General features: G+C 41.5%; 2 protein-coding genes across 3 annotated transcripts; one reads left to right on the forward strand and one right to left on the reverse strand.

Moving 5' to 3' along the window:
* Nucleotides 1-2,034: 2,034 nt before the first annotated feature.
* On the forward strand, nucleotides 2,035-2,969 carry gjb7 (gap junction protein beta 7). The gene has a single exon (XM_059513586.1). It carries the CDS (start codon nucleotides 2,085-2,087, stop codon nucleotides 2,850-2,852), a length of 768 nt encoding a protein of 255 aa, XP_059369569.1. The 5' UTR covers nucleotides 2,035-2,084; the 3' UTR covers nucleotides 2,853-2,969.
* A 1,419-nt stretch (nucleotides 2,970-4,388) lies between these two features.
* LOC132107146 (zinc finger protein 292-like) lies at nucleotides 4,389-21,891 on the reverse strand. 2 transcript variants are annotated; one of them, XM_059513362.1, is made up of 8 exons: nucleotides 21,652-21,891; nucleotides 13,797-13,951; nucleotides 13,608-13,686; nucleotides 12,901-13,036; nucleotides 12,559-12,761; nucleotides 12,172-12,308; nucleotides 11,890-12,031; nucleotides 4,389-11,804 (listed from the first exon to the last, which is right to left on the reverse strand). In XM_059513362.1, exons 1-8 carry the CDS (start codon nucleotides 21,811-21,813, stop codon nucleotides 4,932-4,934), a joined length of 7,887 nt encoding a protein of 2,628 aa, XP_059369345.1. In that variant the 5' UTR covers nucleotides 21,814-21,891; the 3' UTR covers nucleotides 4,389-4,931. The 2 variants fall into 2 exon arrangements, with proteins under 2 accessions (XP_059369345.1, XP_059369344.1); XM_059513361.1 differs by having other exon boundaries at nucleotides 11,890-12,027; nucleotides 12,168-12,308.
* Between the last annotated feature and the right edge of the window lie 339 nt (nucleotides 21,892-22,230).

The following is a 22,230-nucleotide window of genomic DNA, read 5'->3' on the forward strand; positions in this document are numbered from 1 at the left end:
AGAAACAGACCACTTTGTGCTGCAGTGTTTTCATTCATATCTATGGGTTTTTCTTCCTTTTCTTATCATTTGTTTGCCTGCCTGTATGTGATGAAGTGATAACTGTATTAGAGCCAGCACATCTCAAGAAGTTTGTCGTGAATAAATCTGATCATAAATGAAGGATGCCCCTGGATAAACAGAGCCTGATGACGTCTCTGAGGTGGAGCATGACGAAAGATGATGAAAACAAACATGATTTTCTCTGATGAATCATTAAACATAAGACCGGTAACACTAGTTAAGAGCATAAACATACTTTCCCCTGACTTTAAACACCTGGTTTTCTCTGCTAGCAGCTCATCAGTATTCATGCACACGCACAAACAGCCTGCGGTTTCTCATTAAAACTGCATGGGTAACCTATTGGGTTACACACATCTACAGGTTTACTTGATAGGCCTGTAATAATCCTCGTTAATCTGCATCAGTGCTACCTGTGAAAGACAAACTCACAGCACACTTCATACGACGACTGCAACATTTTACATGTGAAACAACTGAGTTCTTGAGGTTTGAACAGCTGCAGATGGGGAAAGATGCTGTCTACCAGCTCAATGCTCTGTAACTAATAATCAAGATCTGAAAGTTTTCCTAAGTATATCAAAATGTGATTCTCCTGATGAGGTTCTCCATGTGTCTGCAGAGCGTCTGTCAAGGGCACGAGTGACTGTTTGCACTGCTAACACTGCAGGCTGAGTCTCACAGCACCTCGTGCATTCAGCAAACACACCAAACACAGTCCTGTCAGCCGGCTCAGAGCAGAGCGTTTCCAGTGACACAAGAGTCCTGCCATAGTAACCAAACAGGTGTGGCACCTCCACCAGGTGTGTTTGACTATCAAATAGCAGAGAGAAGCAGCTCTCGGAGCATTTACAGTCTGTCAGCAGCACAGCAGAAGGGAATCAGACTGCATGAGAGGTAAATACTTAACATTTATTGGCTTTTGTTCAGAGAAGTATCTCACACTTATGGATCTTCTTCATTACACTTGGTGAACAAAGCTCTGATTCTGAAATCTAGATTTGACTAAGCTCTCTTGATAGATTATTATGGATTGAACGTATACCTGTCTAAACATTGTAAACATGAATTGTCTACAAAGGGGGATTTGGACAGACGCCACAGTAGAACCATTTTGGTTCCCCAGAGAATCTTTTAGTCTTTAAAAGAACCATTTTTCTTACTTTGAACTACATTTTAATCATCTGAAGCAGTGGTTCCTGGAGCCCTCAACACTGCACATTTTGCTTCAATCAAACACTTGATTCAAGTTATCACTTAATATGTGTAGAGGATCCAAGAGCTGAAATGGGTGTTTGGTTAAGAAGACATGGAAAATGTTAGTGGTTGGGAACCACTGATCTAACAAACCTTTAGTCCAGGGAAAATGTTCCATGGATGTTAAAATTTCTTCATGGAACCCTTTATTTTTAAATGTATAGTTCACTCAATAATGAAAATTCTGTCATTAATAAATCACCCTCGAAAAACTTCCAAATCTGTAAGACCTTCGTTCATCTTCAGAACACAAATAAAGATATTTCTGATGAAATCCGAGAGCTCTCTGACCCTCAGTAGACAGCAAGGATCCTAACATGATCAAGGCTCAGAAACATAGTAAGGACATCGCTAAAACAGTCCATGTGACATCAGTGATTCAATCATAATTTTAGGAAGGAGGAGGGAGGAGGAGAAGAATCTTTGAATAGTTATTTTGGTTTCTTTGTGCATAAAAAGTATTCACATAGCTTCATAATATTGTCAGATGTCACATGGACTGTTTTAACGATGTCTGGGAACATTTCTTGTTCCCTTGCTGTCTACTGAGGGTCAGAGGGCTCTCGGATTTCATCAAGAGAATCTTAATCATTGTTCTGAAGATGAACGGAGGTCTTACTGGTTTGGAACGACACGAGGGTGAGTCATTAATGACAGAATTGTCATTTTTGGGTGAAGTTAACTAACCCTTTAAGAGTGCAGTCGGTGATCTGAAGACACTGAACTCTTGGTTTCCCTCTGACTCCGCAGCAGGCCGATGAAACATGAACTGGGCGTTCCTGGAGAATGTGTTGAGCGGGGTGAACAAGTACTCGACTGTGGTCGGACGGGTCTGGCTCTCCATCCTCTTCGTGTTCCGCATCCTGGTGTACGTGGCCGCCGCCGAGCAGGTGTGGAAGGACGAGTTCAAAGACTTCGTCTGCAACACACAGCAGCCGGGCTGCGAGCAGGTGTGCTTCGACCGCTTCTTCCCCATCTCTCAAGTGCGGTTATGGGCCATTCAGCTGATCACGGTGTCCACCCCGTCGCTGCTGGTGGCTCTGCACGTGGCTTACAGGGAGCACAGAGAGAGCAAGTACAAGAGGAAGCTGTACCAGGACAAAGGCAGCATCGACGGAGGGCTGTTCTTCACCTACATCACGAGTCTCATCCTCAAGACGTCCTTCGAGGTGGCCACTCTGCTGGCTTTCTACTTCCTGTACAGCGGCTTCCACGTTCCCCGCTTGCTCCGGTGTGACGAGAGCCCCTGTCCCAACACAGTGGACTGCTACATCGCAAAAGCCACCGAGAAGAAAATCTTCCTTTACATCATGGGCTGTACGTCTATACTGTGCATTGTACTGAATGTGTTGGAGATGATGTACATCATATGGAAGCAGTGCTGGAAGTGCTTCAGTAAGAGGTACACTCCTGTGCACGAGAGAAGGCCTCCGTCCACCCTCACTCTCGGCTCACCGCTAGCCGTGTCTAAAGAGGAAGGCCTTCATTCTTCACCAGCTGGAATGGAAAGCCCAAAGCTTGCTGCTTCATGAGCACGTGGGCTTTATTAATGCAAGCTACACCAGTTCTTCTTTGCTGATGGCTCACAGACAGCAAGGAATCACAAGAACAAACTACAGTCACGGAGAGCTACAGTAGCATAACAAACACAAGTATCAACTTTCAAAAGGGAAGAGAAACCATCTCTCATATCTTTTGTTGTATTGTAATCAGGGCAGAAATGTGTGCTATTTGAGTAGCATCTCGTAAAATTTGACTCCAGCATGGCCTCATACTCACAAACCATCAACAAGATGACAAAATACAGCCCAGATGACATTAAATACAGGTTCATTTGGAACAAGGGAAAGTATGTCTTGAATGGAAAACATTAAACTATGAATATTATCAACTTACTATATTTTATTATTAAGACTGTCATGTTGATTTAGCATATTGTTATGCCTGCAAAGTTTATGGTCATATTATTATATTTATTTTTGTATGATAAGTAATTGTGGTACTGTCCAATTACAGAACAACATGAGAACCACTTGGTTTTAACTGTAGGGACCCACTTTATATTGTCTTTACCTACTAAATTAATAATTTGATACAATGTACTTGTGTATATCGTACTTACATTCAAAAAATACCTTTCTGTAGATACATCTTTAATTACACAGCAGACCCTTGTTTAATCACATCCCTAACCTTAACCCTATCCCACCTCAGTAGCAGCTAAAGTGATCTGCAATACAATGAACATAAGTACATCGTACCAAACTATTCATTACTTTAGATGCAAGTACACAGTAGTTAAAACACATAATATAAATTGGAACCAACTGAAAGACTGTTTCTTTTACAAGTCAAAAATAAATATCCTTCTCAGATAATCATGGTGGATCAGTGCATTATTAAACATTAAGTGGATTGAGAAAGAAAGAAAAAGTAAATGACTCTACAACTTTTAAAGCACCTACCACTATATGGACAAAAGTATTGGGACCCCCCTTCTAATGAACAGGTTAAACTACTTTAGTAATTTCCATGATTACAGATATACAGTATTAGGGAATTGTATGCTTCTATTTTTATAGCAACAGTTTGTACAGGACCCTTTTCTATCATAACACGACGATGCCTCGGTGTATAAGGCAAGGCTGAAAAAGAAATGATTGATTGAGTCAGTGTGGAAGAACTTGACTCGTCTGCAGAAAACCAGCTGAACATTTCTGCTGTGACTTTAAATACAGACCTTGGGCCAAAACCAAACACCAGTGACATGTAGATATGGCTACAGTCATTTCATACACTTCCAAAACTGTTGCAACAGAGATGGATATACAAATTGGAAATAAATTAATTATGTTTCCATCTTTGTTGCCATTTCTTTTCTAAAGAAGGGGGTGTCCAAATACATCTAGCATATATATAGTCAATAGATCAACTCTTTTTGTTTCCATGTATACATGATATAATTGTTTGTTATACTGAGCTAATCATATGTTTGATCCCCTTAACATCCCTCAAAGCAGTTGTATAATTTCAAAAACAATGCAAACAAGGATGAGACCAACACGGAGTAACAAAATGCAAGCTGTATTAAATTGGTTGCTATTGATTAACATACAGACTGCTGGTGGCAGTAGTTGATCAAAGAGCCACACACAACATTATTGACAAATTTCAGATTAACAAGGTAAACAGGACCAAAACAGTTATGAATTATACACAGCACTACATAACATCAGAATTGATGATTCACTTTCAGCTGGATAGAAAAAGTCCAATGGAATATTAAAAATTACAAGTCTATCCAACACTCAAAAAACCCCCCAAAAAAACTCCAAAGGCAACTGAAATGTGCTGAACAGCTTCATAAAGACATACATGCTTTAGAGGTATTTCATCATCTACTGCAACTATAAAGTGAGCTTAACGTACACAGTTCTGTTAAGTAATAAACATCGCACTAGGGACCTTTAAGTGGGTGTGTAGTGTTTTCCAGACCAAACATCCCACAGCTCATTGACAAGCCACGATCATTCAGCATTCACATCCAATGGTTTGCAGCAAGCCATCAACCTTATCCTGATTTCAGACAACATGACACAAGGGTCTGTACATCAATCCTCTTTTTGAAGGATCACTGTGGGTCGCATTTCATGAAGCTGCTTGAGAAGAATTTCAAAGACACCGGTAAAACCCTTTTGCACCTCAAAGGTGATGTTGCTGAGTGAGGTCAGCTTTTGGGGATTTTTAAATTCAACAAGTTGCAGGACTTCTCTCGAATGCAATAGGGCATCGGATCTTTTGCACACGACCGTCGCGGTCTTCAGGTGGAAAGCAGTCATTTTTTTGCGTGCGTTTCCATTCAAGGGTACCGTAGCTTTTCTCTTCTGGGACGTCTTTGATTCCTGCAGAAACTGAAGAAAGGACACCTCAAATCCCATGGGCTTGAATGAACTCAGTGGTGTATTTTGACCAGAGGCATCTTCCTGTGCCATGGTGGTGCTGGAGGACGTGGAGTCAGAGTTTAAGTCCACATAACTGACTGCAGAACTCCTTGCGGTTCTTAGTCTAGTCACCCTTTTAGGTCCCAAGGACTTGTTTGATTCCCTCTCCCCCTTGCGTGGACGTCCTCTCCGTCTCTTTACTACCACAGATATCTCTGAGCAAGTGTCTGTAGAAGGCTTTGCGTCAGACAGATCGGCATCCTCTGTGCTTTCTTTCTCAGAAGTAGGCTTGGAGAATTCGGACTCACTCTGGCCAGGCTCAGCGACTTCCTCGTTCTCAGTCGTCTCGATGGAGCTCTCCTCTGAATTATCCGTGTCGTCGCTTCTGGAAGCGATGCGCTTGTATCTGGATCTGGGTAACTTTTTACAGTATATGAAGTTGCTCCTCTGTTCTTCTAGATACTGTTTTGGGAGTCCATGCTGAAGATAATGTTTCATTATATTCCGCTCTGAACTGGTAACCGTTTCGCAACCCTTTAACATACAAGCATACTGCAGTTGCAAGCGTTTGGTGCACATGGCAGAGGCTTCTTCCTGTGTTTTTAAAATGGGTTTTCCATATTTGGTCCAGTTATTTTTATTTACTTTTTTCTTTTTAACAGCTCCCTTCTTAATGGGTTTCTTGTTAGTTTCCCTGTTCTCTTTCTCAACAACATCAATTTCATACTTCCTGGGACGACCGAGTTTAACCCCACTCTTTCCTTCTCGTGGGTTCATGAGCAGCCGTTTGTAAACATCTTGATGTTTCTTCATAGTGTGACGCAGTAGATTTGACCGTGTGCTGTATGCACATTCACATCCTTCCATCGGGCATCTGAACATCCCCTCTATGGGGTCGACTTTTGAGAGCTTGGTTTCTTTATGCTCTTGATCGAAATGGCTGATATATTTCCAGAAAGCAGTGAAGGTCTCTGAGCAGTTTGGCTGATCACACTGAAACCTGCCCAGGTTGATACTGCACATCATGGCACCTGCTTTCTCAAGGGTTAATTTGTGGAGCTGAAGGTAGTGCTGGAGCAAGTCTGGAACTGACTGAAAAATGCAAGAGCAGTCTTTGACTTTACACCTGAACTCATCCACCTCCTTGATGTCCATGTCCAGCTTTTCGTCGCTCTCTTCACTTCTATCCTTGTCCTTGGCCTCCTCTTCAATCTGTTCATCTTGACCGTTGACCTCAAATTTAGGCAAAGCAGATTGGTGCACAGCTTTATAATGTAGGATCAAATTGTGTTGAATTGTAAAAGCTGCCACACAGCCGTGGTGAACACAACGGTAAGGTCTGTAAGGACTGAAAACGTCATCGCCTTCTGTCTTTTTCTCTTTCATTTTTTTGGGAGATTCTCTCGGCTTTGCCACTCGAGGCTTGCTAGGAGGTTTGGGCTTTTTGTCCAAGGACTGATTTAGTGCTTGAACTGGAGCTGAAGGATTCTGGGTAAAAGGGGCTATGGGTAAGATCTCTTTTAATGGGGACACATGGGTCGGCCCAGAAATGGGAGGGGACTTTGTGGAAAAAAATCCTTTTGCATTCTGATCCATCCTTGGAGTCACTGAAGAACGACCAGACACAATCACTGATGGCTGAAACGGAATCTGATTTTGCAGAGTTACTGTCGGAGTTCCCACTGCAAGACTTTTGCCTTTAGACACAAAGGCTGATTGCTGGACAAGCGATGGAGTGATGCACTGTGATATTTTGACATGATCTTCTCTAGTGGAGCCCGATGCACATCTAACATTGTTCTGCTGTTGACGTGCATCCACGAGTGGAGTGTTTTTAACTGAATTGGGGATCTCTAGCACTGGACAAGGGCTTCCTCTGTCACGCTTTGGGAGCCTGCGATTGGACTGAGACTTAATTTTCATCTTCTTTATGTCTTCCTGTGACAAGTTGTGAACTGTCAAATAATGCGCTTTGAGGTTGGAGTTGCGCGTGAAAGCCTTGGAACATTTTTGACAGCTGAAAGGGGCAACATTAAACTGGTCTTTCACTCGTGTAACCATGTCATCTGTGTAATTGTGCAGTTTGACGAGGTGTTTAAAAAGAGCATCTTTTGTCATGGCACTGTAAGTGCAACCATTTGCGTCACATGCAAATGGTTTCACATAACTTCGTACCTCACTGGGTAAATCTTTGGACTCTGGCTTATTAAGCTGTTCATCATTCACCACAGGACTTTCCACAGTTCTGGTAACCTCAGTGATTTCTCTGTCTAGATCAAGCTTCTCAAGAGCTTTTTGGATTTCCAACACTTCATCCACATTGTTTATGGATGTGTGGTTGGACTGATCAGTGACAGTTCTTCCTGAAACCACAGATGAAATGGCGTGAATTAAGCTATCATTTGAGCTCACCTCACCCAATTGCGAAACTGACTCGACAGAGACTTCGGCTGTGTTTCCTGCAGGTTGCTGTTCACTTTGAGGTTCATTCTGAATCAAGTTTGAGATATGCTGTGGATCCTCACTGACGGGACTTGCAATAGACATTTGTGAGCAGGAACTGTCGACACTCGATCCACGAGGCAAGCTGCTTTTTTTGTGAATGTCTCCAGCCAATATCTGTTCACGTAGTCTTTCTTTGACACTCTTTTCAGACACCAGGTTTTGCGCAAGACTTGCCATGGCTGCCAGAAGTCCATCGTTTGATAGGTCACTTGCATTGCTGTTGGTTGTTTTTTCCTTGATATCATTTATTTTGTTTAAAGTTTCAGCTTGAAGAATTTGACTGACATGATCTGATGAACCACTATTCAGGCTTGATGTAGATTGGTCATCAGCCAACAACTGAGAAAGAAGAGGATCACTGACACTCTCATTAAACTGCGGGTAAGATATCTCAGAATAACTTGTAACTTGTAGCTGATGTTTGACATTAGCAGTGTGCTGTATGACACTAGTTTCTGACATACGACTGCTCTGACTATATGGACTACACGGGATTGAAACAGTCTGCTGTTCTTGTCCAGAGCTCACACACCGATTTGACGGGCTTTGCTTCAACACTCCTCCTGTCTGTTTGTCATTGCTAGCGTAGGTGCCATTGGCTTGGGGAAAAGTGACATTCGGGAATAATTTAGGATCAAGAGGTCCCTTAGGCTGTGGCAGGTTCACATATGAAGACGATGTTGGATGAGGTGAGTTAAGAAGATCAAGAAATGAGCTGGGGAGGTCTGCTGTTAGGTCAGTTTCATCAAATGGCTTGCAATGAACCCGCTTAGATAAATGTCCTCCCAGAGATTTGGGACTCTGGAATTCTCTATAACACCTGCGGCAAATGAACTTGCCATCTTTAATAATGGCAGGCCATTTTGTTCTGCTTCGCTTAACTCTTTTGTTGTCCCCTTCACTGGACACATTTCCAGTGTTACTCTGAGAGCTTGGAGAACTCCCGTTTGATGGGAGAGTTTTATTGTTAGGCAGTGGCAGACCTAAAGCTGTCGCTCCAGGTCTTTCCAGCTTCACCAAAGACTGGGTATTGGTTATTTCACAGAACGATTCATTGTTTGTTTGCTGTTGGTAAGCTGCTGAAGAATCTCTGGGAACAGAATTGTTCAAACTATCAGTGTAAGGGGGCAACACAGACATTTGAGAAGTTCCCAGATTCGTCTCTGCTACTGAATTAATGGGTGCCACCACATAAGGACTCATGACTTGTTGCGGTTGAATGAGATTGCCAAGTGAATGCAGACTGTCATCTGAGGTGCCATTGAGTCTTTGAACACTTTCTACTTGCGCTGCTGCTGGGTTAACATTAGGATTATTATGCGGTTGTAGAGTAGTATAGCTCATTATTCTCTGCTGTGCATTGCCACTAGAAGCTGCATTCAGGTGAGTAAAAAGACTGCTAGGAAGCATGTTCATGTTTTGGGTCACTGACTGAGAATGGCATGTCTGTTGCTGGATTATTGAATTGTTCCTGGGGTCCCACAAATGGTCTGCTGCCATTTGAGGCTGATTTGTGCCATTTCCAAGCTGAGAGAGAACAATAGGGTCTAATATATTGTCCATTTCATTGGTACGGATATGCCCTGGGGAAGCAGTGATGTGAGAGGAGATTGAAGGATAGTTGGGTTTCACATGAGATGCAAGGGGATTCTGTGTCTGGACACCGGGCCCAGGGACTCTTTGGCCCATCTGGTGTTGAGGTTTGACAACTTTATTGTGGCTTCTATTAACAGGAACCGATCTGAGTGAGGACTTGGCTGCTGCATTGTTCTTCTTTGCTAGTTTCCACTGCGTGTAAAAGTCAGGATGAACAGCCCTCATGTGTTTAGTAACACTTCTGTAAGAGCTATAGTCTCGAGTACATGATTCATGTGGGCATTTGTGTCTCTCTTTCACTACTTGGGCGATGTTCGTGTCTACCTGTTTCACTGATTTGTTCTCCAATACTTGTCCATTATTTGGCACGGAGGTCATTTGTAGAGGAAGCGTCTGAGAAACAGGAGGAAGCATCTGACCCAATGAGACAAGTGGTGTTGCATTGTGGGAAGTCTGGGTTGGAGCCGTCATGTTATTGCTATACATGCTCTGATACGATGCCTGAACCGGAGCCAAAGGATTAGGACACAGCTCATTGTTATTGCTGTATAATGGAGTAGCACCTGAATCAACAGTCTGCAGTTGACCGTCAGCTGGTGGGACAGGCAGGAAGTCCTCTAATACACTCTGGTATGAAGATGTAGATGGCATGGGATCTGAATCATTCATCAAGGCCTCCAGAAGAGATTCTTGATGATTTAGGTGAGGCATGTGAGTGCCCACGGCTGACTGGCCAAGGTGGTCACTGATCTGGGGCATATGCTGATGGATGGGATTTTGATGGATGTGTTGCTGTTCAGGTTTACTTGTCCCAGAATGGACACAATCTTGAGCAGAAACTGTGAAAGCGCCATTTAGCATGTTTTCAACAGAATGCTTTATCACCATGCCAGATGGACCATCCACCTGAGAGCCTGTGCCAGGGTCGGTGACAGAGAGCGAGCCAGGGTTAGCACAGCCCTGATCATTTAGATTGGAGTGGTCTGGATGAGGTTCTGCTGGTTGAATACTTTGACTGTCAGTGCCCTGGCCTTCCACTTTTGTGACATGGCCCTCTGCATGGAGGTCTAACTCAGACTGTGAATGAAACACTTTACCACAGTCTGGTGCTTTGCAGGTAAATGTTTTATAATGTTGTGCCTCATGGTCATACAGCTTGTAGGCTTCATTAAAAACTTTGCCACAACCCGGAAACATACACTTGGCCTTGAAGACCGGATGGTCTTTCTTATGCACAATAAGTTCGGTATTGGAGTCAAAACTGGCTTTACAATAAAGCTGTATGCAAATGTATGGTTTGGTGCCACAGTGCATCTGGAGGTGATCGTTTAGGTGATCAACACTGACAAATTGACGACGGCAATACTGGCACACCACTTTTGTGCTCTGCATTTCAAGGAATCGCTTTGCTTCTTCATTGTCGCCATGATCCTTCACATGTGCAACCAGATTACGGAAATATTTAAAACCCCTCCTGCAGCTATGGACTGGACAAATATTCCCTTCACAAGAGTCATTGGCATCTCTACTGCTAAGTTTGTTGGACTGCCCACCACAGTTATTTTTTGTCTTTTTCACTTTTTGATTTTCACTGCTTTTAGCTTTCAGGGCAGCTATGACAGGAGCTGCTGTTTTAGGGTTAGCTAACTGCTTGCTAGTCTTCATCGCAGCGAGACGCTCTTTGCATGAAAGCTTCACATGAGATGCAACGTGTGGTTCAAGAGTCTCTCTCGTGTCAAATGTCTCTGTACATATCGGGCAGGTGTAGCATCCATCTTTGAAGTGAGTCTGCGCATGACGCACTATTCGGTGACCAAGAAACTCCTTATCACATAAAACACAGTACTGCATGTAAGCTTGCCAATTTCTAAACCTAGATGAGACAAAACCCCTTTCTCTCAATTTTTTCAGCTCTTTGTTCTTCTGCCTTTGATCTGTTATTTCATTTAGTTCATTTGTTGTATCCACAAAACGCTGTGAGACTTCCTTGAACTCCTCGCTAAATATGCTGGTCTCTCCGCCTAAGCCCTCAGGTTCACCGTCGTTCAGTTCATCAATGGAGGACACAATCGAGGCCTCCTCCCCCATAAGACCTAAACAGTGGCGTTTTAATGCCTTCCAGTTCCAGAACTCAGGATCAAAAGGCCACTGGGTTTTGAGGACTAAAAGGAGCTCACAGCGCAGAGAGTTCGGTACTGGTAGATCTTCCTCATCTAGCTTCTGGTCTGGCTCATTGTAAAGAGTTTCAACCGCATAGTAGGAGTCCACCGTTGGCTCCAGGAGAAACTCTGTCAGCTGGCAGGCTCTTTTGACCTCCAGGTCTGAGGGTAAGAGGCAGGAAATGGTTTTGCAGACAGTGGCCTTGGTGTTCCCTTCGCACGACTCCAACCGCAGAGCTCGTATACAGAGCTCAACACAAGTCGAAAGTCCAGCTTTGTCCATCTGGTGATTTAAAAAAAAGATATATTGAGTATTTAGCCTCACGTCTAAAATTAACTGCATGAAGTGAGAAAAAGAGAAGGCTCACCTCTGATTGGATGACTTTAATAAAAAAGAGCAGGTGGAACACAGTCTTAGACAGAAATGAGATCTGATGGCATCGGTCCAAAAAGCCTTGCTCTGAAGTCTCTAACCGTTTGAGCAGTTTCCCCCAGAACAGAGTCAACTCCCTGCCAGAGAACACGACATCTAATTATTTAGAAATGAATGACGACACATTAAATGACCACTTGTACAGAGCCTTTAAGATATTTATCATAACTGCAAATTCATATTTGATTATTTTGGCATTGAAAGGTTTGTGACTTGCCAAGCACAGTAGGACTCTTCTTGAAGAATCTGACGGGTCAAAAAACCAGAACACAACGTAAACGCAGCTTTCTCATCACCGTCAGCCTCAAGGTTGCAAATCATCTCTAAAGCATCACGACAGTCCACTCTTGAGAGCTGAAAGGGTAGGGAAAGAAGTCGCAGATGTAAGCCCTGTTTGATATATACTGAAGAATGAAAATGTACTTCCCAAAGCCTTTAGACAACAATCGAGCTGGAATTCACAGCTTTTACATTAAAATGTTTCTGAACTTTCTATCCATCAAAGAAACCTGGAAAAAAATCTTCTTTAAAAAACAAAAAATCTCACTGTTCAAAACCGTTTGACTGGAAGTGTATATTCTTAGTAAACAGTCCAGTGTCTTACCTCTTCCATAACAACGTCCTGGGGAGCAGCAGTGCACAAACACACCAGGTACATCTGCCTGAAGTGTCCCTTCTCCTCAAACTCCGAGAGCTCAGCACAGGCCTTGGCCAGCGACGCAGCCTGATCTACACAGCTCTCTTTGATCAGGTGCTTCACTCGCATCCGCAGCAGTGCTGGTCCTTCCACAGCGAGGAACTCACACACTACAGAGAGAAAATAAACACTTTTTAATGCTGCTGTATTACAGATTGACAGGTTAACTCTACCAAAATGTCAGTTCTGTTGTCAGGTCATGTTTGAAGAAGAGAGAACCGTAAAGGATCCGAGGGTAAGGAGCAGCACCTTTCTCTTGCGGTGGCATGTCGTTGGTGAGAATGCCCTGCAGCGTAGGATTGCTCCAGACGCCATGTTCTCGTGCGATGCTGGAGAGAATCATCAGATTGCTGACTCCCTTCTCCTGGACCAGAGGACGGGCAATCTGCACAGACATGACAGCACACTAAATACAACAGTGCAAGACGTGCATTTGTGACCTGGAGCACAAAACCAGTCATAAGCTTCATTTTTCGAAATGGAAATTTATACATCATCTGAAAGCTAAATACATCATCTCTTCATTGATGTGTGGTTTGTTCGGAGGACAATATTTGTCTGAGATACAACTATTAGAAAATCTGGAATCTGAGGGAGCAAAAACATCTAAATATTGAGAAAATCATCTTTAAAGTTGTTCAAATGAAGTTCTTAGCAATGCATATTACTCATCAAAAATTAAGTTTAGATATATTTACAGTAGGACACATACAAAACATCTTCATGAACATGATCTTTACTTAATATCCTAATGATTATTGACTCATACACAACATGTATTGTTATCTATTGCTACAAATATACCTGTGATACTGATGACTGCTTCTGTGCTGCAGGGACATATTGTTGACTAAGTTATGGATTTATTTAGTATTTTCTAGTCCATTGCTGTAGAAGACATCAAAGCTGACCAATGCAAATACTAGTATCTAAGAGCTGCAGTCTGGTAAATGTACCTGGACAGATGACCTGAACCTGTCCCACAATGCATCTGGGATATTCCGGGGCAGAGAAAGCAGCAACTCTGCACAACTCCTACAGAAAGAAAGGCAACAAATACTTCTAAACTCAAACAACAAAGTAAAAAAATGACAGAAAAAGACAGATAGAAAAGATAACCAGCATTTTTTCGAGTGCATACTTACAGCGAGAGTCTCTCGAGCACGACTGGCACCTCTTCACACTGGACAGAAAGGTACGGGGACGCCTGTGCGAAGCTCAGCAGTGCAGTGATGTAGACCTCCAGAACTGGGAGAGGCTCCTCTTCAGTCCTCCACAGACTCACATACTCCACCAGCGTCTGCAAACAACACACACACACACACACACACACGTCAATACACCTCACTGGGCCGCACGCTTACGATGCTCGTCAGGGATGGACAGGGCTACATGAAAACAATGATCATTTGACATTCAAAAAATCTTCATTAAAAATTAATTAAGTCAATGCTAATCTGTCACAAACATAATGACTATGAGATCACTACTGTAAGAGAGATTGTGTTTGGTTGACTGTCTTACAGGATCATTGCATCCACATCAGGAGTCACACAAGCTGACCAGCACAGTCATGATCACTTGTGCACTGGCATCACTTTGTAACATTACTTCTATCAGATTAATCTCGTATAGGAGTTGTTGGGTTATTAAATCACTCCAAAGCACTTCAGTTTACTGTTGTTCATTTACTCTTCAGCTCCAGCTCACACAGCACAAATGGAAATGAACAAAAACTTGGATCATAAAAGCGTTTCGTTATTATAATGATCAGACACGTCACTTTGCTACTGTAATTGTGACAGACCAATGATTGAGTGAAATAAATACATGCACACCTTCAGTCATGTGAAACGATTCCTAAATCTCTGCCATCAAAACACCCTGCTTGCTTGATCAATTACTTTTGAGGAATTCTCAATTGTATATGTATGAGAAAAGAAGATGGGCAATTATATTAAATACTAGGGATGGACAGATTCTAATGTTTTTTTATGGCGGATATCAATAAGCAGTGATCTTTTATTTACATTATAATGTATAATTTCAAGATTTAAAGCAAAACAGAATGGTAAAATTGTATCTTTGTGAATGTTCGCTAAAATTGCTAAAATGTGCTTAAGAAACTGCAGCAACACATTTGTTTCCTTGGTTAGGGCTTTTAAATGCCACTCTTAACAGGTAGACCTATCAAGTGGAGAAACGTTTATGAAGACCATCCGTATTAATATTTAGGATTTTCATATTAACCAGATCAACTGATATTTACAACCAATGCCAAACACAGATGTCAGACATTCACACGTCTCACCATTACAGCAGACCAGACTCTGAAGGTCAAAGGTCATATACCCCTAAATCATCAGACCTGCCTGCATTGATATGACAGGTCTTTGAAATCACTTGAACAGTACGGACCAAGGCTAACGCTGACTAAAAGGCTAATTTAAGACTATATTACACATAATAGTCTCAAAGGAAATCATATGTGATTACAAGTTAAATATAAATGAAATATTCTGATCTCATATCATAAGTGGATAATGAAGACAATTATGTCATTAATCATAATTACTCTATGGCTAATCATACAATTTATCAAAACGTGACAGCCTCATTTATAATGCAGTAGTGTGTAATAAGGGAGAAATAGATATTACACTGAGATTGGGTAGTTGCTAAAATGTTTACACACTTGTGTTGCAAATAAACTGTCAACACCATGAGTTTAAATACAACATTTGACCACGACAATCTCTTGAAAAAGAGCAACTCGTGTAGTAAAATATGGAATTACTTCTGATTTTTAGCTGATGAGACTGGAAAACCTATTGATGACGGAGAACCAATCTGCCGTGATTGTCTACAGAGAATCCAAGCTAAAGGGCAAACACCAGCAACCTCATCAAGCATCTTCAGACACATCCCACATCTTTTACAGAGTACACAAAGGCTGGTGGAACCTATTTACCTTCAATTATTAATCTCCATTTTTGACGATGTCCTGTTTAACATTACAGTAAAGTGTTGCATGTTATTCATGATATCTAGAGAGGGACTGAAAAGATTTAAACTGAACAGAGATGACATCACTGAATCCAATGATGAACTGCCTTTAACTATCATTTTGCATTATTGACACTGTTTTCCTAATGAATGTTGTTCAGTTGCTTTGGCGCAATGTATTTTGTTTAAAGCGCTATATAAATAAAGGTGACTTGACTTGTTGCTCTTTTGTCTGATGAATGGTTTTCATTTTTTGCAAGAATCTTTGCGATGAAGAATGTTATATTCATTAACATGACGACATCTGCAGTCTGTTCTTGTCAGCCCTTTATTCATTTCTAATGGTAAAATCAGCTTGTTTCGTTCCTAAACATATTTGTGTTTTAAATGAATCGGGTGAGTAAATTGTTAGATGATCCATTCCTGAAGTTTGGTGTGAGTAATCACTTGCTTCATTCCTGAAGTGAGACGTTTCTTTTGAATGGCTCTGTCAATAAATCATTCAATCCTACTGGATGTTGTAGTTTCCCATTTAAAAGTAGTCCATAAAATAATATTTTTTTCAACATTTATATATTTGTATTTGGCATTTTATATTTTAAACTTCATATATAAAAGAAATACTCATTTATGCAGTTGTAAGGGCTGATTCAGAGCATCCCAAACATGCTCAATAGGTGACATGTCCTGTGAGTATGCTTGGCCATGCAAGAACTGGGATGTTTTCAGCTTCCAGGAATTGTGTACAGATGCTTGCATCATGGGACTGTGCATTATCATGCTGCAACATGAGGTGACGGTCGTGGATGAATGGCACAAAAATGGGCCTCAGGATCTCATCATGGTATCTCTGTGCATTCAAAATGCCATCAATAAAACGCAGTGTTCGTTGTCCATAATATACACCTGCATATACCATAACCCCACCGCCACCATGGGCCACTCGATCCACACTGACATCAGCAAATGGCTCACACACACAACACCATACACACTGTCTGCCCTACTGCCTGTACAGTGAAAACTGGTGAAAGTCTCTTATAAATGGTGTAGACACGGCTCACTGTTACTCAGTCACTATATATCACGAGGACAGACTGTTTACCATCTAAAACATCTGTGTCTTTCCACACACATGCACCTGCTGACTGCTCACGCTCCAGAAGTGTTCCTCAAATCAACAACAGCAGTCTACAGCATCCCCCCTCAGCCACAGCTCAGAAAACAGATGTCTTACAATACAGCCACATCTACACATGACAGAGAAACATCACAACAGATGTGTGTGTGTCAGTGAAGCATCGGAGCGAAACACGAGCACAGCAACTCACTGCAGCGGAGGACAGACACACACATGCTTAACACCACGGAGAAATAAACCAACAAAAGAGCCAACACTGATCTTAATGCTGTGTCGGTACAGGTCTTTCAGCACAAACTAGAGCTGAAACGATTTCTCGAGTAACTCAAATACAAAACAATCAGAGGCAAATTATTAGTTTAGTCCATTTACTGTAACCCTACGGACCATTATTACTGACGCACAACCCCATAAACACTGGACATAGACTGTAAAATAAAACAGCGCTGGACATATTTAAGACTGTAAATCAATTCTGATGCCCCTATGTTAGCTATGTTTTGTGAAAGACTAAGTGCTATTCATGTTGATTGTCTCATTCTCTCTCTGTGACACACACACACACACACACACCCCATACAGTTATGCATTAAAATACCACAGAAAGAAAGTTAATCAATATCACACGAAGAGTGCCAGTTTTCACCTCTAAAAATCAGCATGACTACAAATGTGTTACTGATTTTATGCAACTGTTCAATAAACGGAGTTACTATTAAGAGACTTATGTTTTATAGTAGTGGCCAAACATTTCGGCAGTGACATACATTTTGTGTTTTGCAAAGTGTGCTGCTTCAGTATTTGTAGATTATTTTTCTACATGTTTCTACAGTATACTGAAAAACAATGATAAGCATATTATACGTTTTAAAGGCTTTTATTGGCAAAAACATAAATAAAATATGAGTCAATATATACAGTGTTGACCCTATGATATTAGCTTCTGGGCCAAATCCTGAGTGATGGCGATCCATTCTTGCCTTATTACTTCTCAGAGTTGATCATATTTGTTGGCTTTTGCTTGTCCACTAGGGGTGTGCCATATCATACCGTCAAAATGTCTTACTATTCTAACTGACTGATTAAATGTAAGAATTTGACTCAAAAGTTAATGTACACTGAAATAAAAGGCTTTATAAATGTAAACATGGCCATAAAATGTAAATAAATGTAATCTTACTGGAAGAGATTCATTTCTATCACTGCTGTGAACTGATCAGTACATAGAATAAGAAGAATATCAAAAACAAGTTTTACACACACACAGACATAAAAGGGTTTATTCTCCAAATAATTATAATTTCATGTTGCAAAAAAAAATGTGTTTAGAGCTTGTGTATGGACTCTTGTTCTTGTTAAGAGAAACCTTCTTGTCCACTGAATTATTCCTCTCACAAAAGCCACAAAGCCTTCAAGACAGTAATGGCTTATGTCATGCTTCTTATTCCTATTTTTATTTCATTTATTTTTTATTGCTATATTTGTATTTGCATTTTGAATGTAATTTGGCAATTAAATGGATTAAATGGGTTTAGTTTTCACAGTTATTAAATGTATGCAATTTCTGCAGTAAAAATATTTTTTTTTCTAAAAACTAAAATTATTATTTTGTTTTTTGAGAGCCCTATCTTATTTTCTCTTGCATATTTAGTATTGTTCTTTAATAAAGAAAAATGATTTCTTATCTGATTACTTGATTAATAGTGCATATTAGGGCTGTGCAAATAACTGAATTAGAGGTCGGACGATATATCGGGCCGATATTTGTCATTTTTTAATATATCGGCATCGGCCGATATCCGTGTTTAGTAGCGCCGATTTAAAGTCAGGCACGTCGGCGGGCAGCCCCGTGTTATTGGTGCGGTGGAAAGTGCTGCTGCAGCCGCATGTGAAGCACCCCAAGCCAAAACTTTTGGAAGATTCAACAACAGTCCTTGGGAGATAAAGGTAGTCAGAGAATCTCACTCTGTAAATGGGGTGGAGAAGTTGACAGCTCTAACAAACACTGCAGCGTGATTGAGGGCTTCGTTACTCCACCTCGCTCACAGACAGCAGCACGCGAGGAGAGACAGCTGTCCTGGAGCTGCCCAGAACCGTGAATCACATTTGTTCGGAAGCATGGTTTGATAAAGACAATAACCAGGTTTCCATCCAACTCATTTGTATTTAGAGATGTCAATATTCGATCATTTCCATGATTGATCGACGTTTAAATTAACGATCAATTAATAACCTTAATGCTGCAAAATGCGTCTGCAGCGTAGTGTTGGGCGATATGGTCATTTTTCAAGTGGTAATATGGTCAGCCCGTGAGATCGACGATACACGATATTATCAAGCATGTGTGGAGCAAGAGAGCGTCTCTTTGTTCTTGTCATAGCAGAACTATTTGGTGTTTTAAACCGTGCAGATGCACGAGAGAAAGTCTATGGAGTCACCAATAATCTAAAAAATACACTTTCAAACTGATAAACTAACGTTAAATATAAAAATACTGTATTTAAAACAGCTAGTTCATATATAGTCGGACGCAACTGTCATATCGCTCGTCTGCATCTGCGCAGGGAAGTTATCAGTCTAAATGTTCTGCAAAATCAGTCAACGGTGAAAATCAATAGTAGATTTCATTTAAAGTCCAACAGTTAAACACCACTATTGGGCATAAACGAACATTTAAATATAAAGTATTTAAAACAGGTAAGTTCATATATTTGGAGTAAGTTGAATTGAACTGATGCATCAGTCATACAGCGCTCCGCGTGCCTCATGATGAGCCCAACGCACCGCCACAGAAACTAGAATGAGATGCAGTCTAACATAACTGTGGCATTAAACTCACTCAGTGAGGGCTCGTTTAATATATTACACATATAAAGGCCGTTCAGATTACTTGTTAAAGTTAAATGAAATACCTTTTATCTGCAGACCATGTATGTCTGTTTGTGGATGGAGACTTTGTAACGGCCGAAACTATGTATTTTGCATGCATTACATTATAGTGCGGAGTGCATGAAAATAATAACAAGGCGGCAGATTGAACTTATTATCCATAGTGGTTCTCACGTACTCCTAAGTCATCACCACATAGTGCATGTTATAAGTTAAGTGATCAGTCTTTAAGAAAAGGACTACGTGAGAACCATGCACTATGGATGATAAATTCGCTCTGCCGCCTTGTTAATTATTTTGTCTTTACTTTATTTGTGACGCCAAGAAAGAGTTAATCCGTCATGTATGAGAAGAGCGCGTTGCCGTTTACCAGCCATTAAATGTGTGGGACACCAACTCCTCGTTTTCTATCTCTTTCATTTCATGGATTTAATGAATTATCTGAGTCAAAGAGTTACAACTTCACCGACTACATGCTCTAATCCTCCTGCGAGGTGTGTGCGGGCAGTGAAATTAAGTGAAATAGCTGGGCAGTTTAAAAGCCGAATTATAATAAGCAGCCTAATAAAAATAAAAATAATAGTTATTATTACTATAATCTAATACATTAATAGGAAAATGAGCCTAATATCGTCTTGATTATCGACAGAGAAATCTGCTAATGTCGATACACGATACTATCGTCTATCGGCACAACCCTAGTGCAGCGATATTATTATAATGTGCAAAAGCCACTTGGAAAAAAAGCTTTCTCACCCGAATTAAAGAGGTTTTAGTCTGAATGAAATGCTAGTAGCAGGCTTCCTATAGTTTAGAGCAGAAGCTGAGGTAGATCTCGAAGAAATTTTAATTATAATTGAATTTATTAAGAAAGAGCTAAGCTATGTCCAGTAAACCACTGTTTAATAATAATAATAATAAATATGTTCAGTTTTCCTCCTGCTGCACTGAAACCACACCGAAGCGTGTGTGTAAACCAGGGACGTATGAAGGGGGAAGTCGTGGCCTAATGGTTAGAGAGTCGGACTCCCAATCGAAAGGTTGTGAGTTCGAGTCTCAGGCCGGCAGGAATTGTGGGTGGGGGGAGTGCATGTACAGTTCTCTCTCCACCTTCAATACCACGACTTAGGTGCCCTTGAGCAAGGCATCGAACCCCGAACTGCTCCCCGGGCGCCGCAGCATAAATGGCTGCCCACTGCTCCGGGTGTGTGCTCACAGTGTGTGTGTTCACTGCTCTGTGTGTTTGCATTTCGGATGGGTTAAATGCAGAGCACAAATTCTGAGTATGGGTCACCATACTTGGCTGAATGTCACGTCACTTTCACTGAAGCGTCATGTTTGCAGCAATCGATTATGTTGGCATGCAGCGAGTGTCAGATTATGATGATGCTGCAAATTATAATAATGATATAGTCCATACTGCTGTTGAAATGCAGAACATGACAGATTACGCTGATGAGCAGTGAGTGTCACAGAATCATGTTCATCTCTCAATCACTGTAGATCATCATCATGATGATGATAATTAAATGCAGAAAGAGTCAGGTTCTAATGATGTGAAGTGAGGGTCATCGTTTGACTTTATAATCTGCCATTTACTGTACATCATTATAGATTATGCTGATAATGCTGCAGGTTTCCTGAGGATCTGACACTCACTGCACATCACTATTATCTAAAAACACTTCATGCATTTCAATGCACAGAATTGTATTTCCATATTGAGTGTGAAGTGGTCTGTGCATTCTAATGCTGTCCCGAGGGAGACAGAGATGAAGGACAGACTCTGTTACTGACTCGCTTCTGCAGCTGCGAGCTTGTTTACAGTCCTGAGCGTCATGCACACAGCAGCTGAACGAGTCTCTGTAAACACGCGATCATAGCAGAGCAGCGTCTGAACCCGCGTGAGTCTACTGCATTACTGTCGCTGTGTTTACGAGCTGCTCGGGACAGACTGCGCTCACCTGACAGAACTCATAGCAGTACTGCGACGCTCGCTCGTCGGGAGACTCCTGGCTGGTCTTCAGAGCCGCCGCTATGTCCCCCAGTCGCGTCGTGAGCGCGTTTAAAGCGCTGGAAGCGTCGCTCCGCTCACTGCGGTCCTGCTCGGCCTCCTCGTCCGCCATCTTCACTTCCAATTCCGCCGCGTACGCACAGCGTGTCACGTGACGCCCGATCACCGTGCGTGCTGACGTACTGGCCGAGTCACGTGACACTGCCGACGGCGGACAATATTTGTCTGAGATACAACTATTTGAAAATCTGGAATCTGAGGGAGCAGAAAAATCTAAATACTGAGAAAATCATCTTTAAAGTTGTTCAAATGAAGTTCTTGGCAATGCATATTACTAATCAAAAATTAGGTTTTGATATATCTACAGTTGGACATTTACTAAATATCTTCAAGTATCTAGTAAATATCTTAATGGTTAGAGAGTCGGACTCCCAATCGAAAGGTTGTGGGTTCGAGTCTCGGGCCGGCAGGAATTGTGGGTGGGGTGAGTGCATGTACGGTTCTCTCTCCACCTTCAATACCACGACTA

Source organism: Carassius carassius, chromosome 27 (genome assembly GCF_963082965.1).
Source record: "Carassius carassius chromosome 27, fCarCar2.1, whole genome shotgun sequence".
Taxonomy (NCBI): Eukaryota; Metazoa; Chordata; class Actinopteri; order Cypriniformes; family Cyprinidae; genus Carassius; species Carassius carassius.

Excerpts from the sequence above, each read along its gene's own strand:
- gjb7 (XM_059513586.1), top strand. The coding sequence starts at position 2,085 with ATGAACTGGGCGTTCCTGGAGAATGTGTTGAGCGGGGTGAACAAGTAC.
- LOC132107146 (XM_059513362.1), bottom strand. The coding sequence starts at position 21,813 with ATGGCGGACGAGGAGGCCGAGCAGGACCGCAGTGAGCGGAGCGACGCT. Across the intron at positions 13,687-13,796 it reads GTGCTCGAGAGACTCTCGCT|GAGTTGTGCAGAGTTGCTGC; the intron begins GTAAGTATGCAC and ends TTCTTTCTGTAG. Across the intron at positions 12,309-12,558 it reads AGGACGTTGTTATGGAAGAG|CTCTCAAGAGTGGACTGTCG; the intron begins GTAAGACACTGG and ends CTACCCTTTCAG.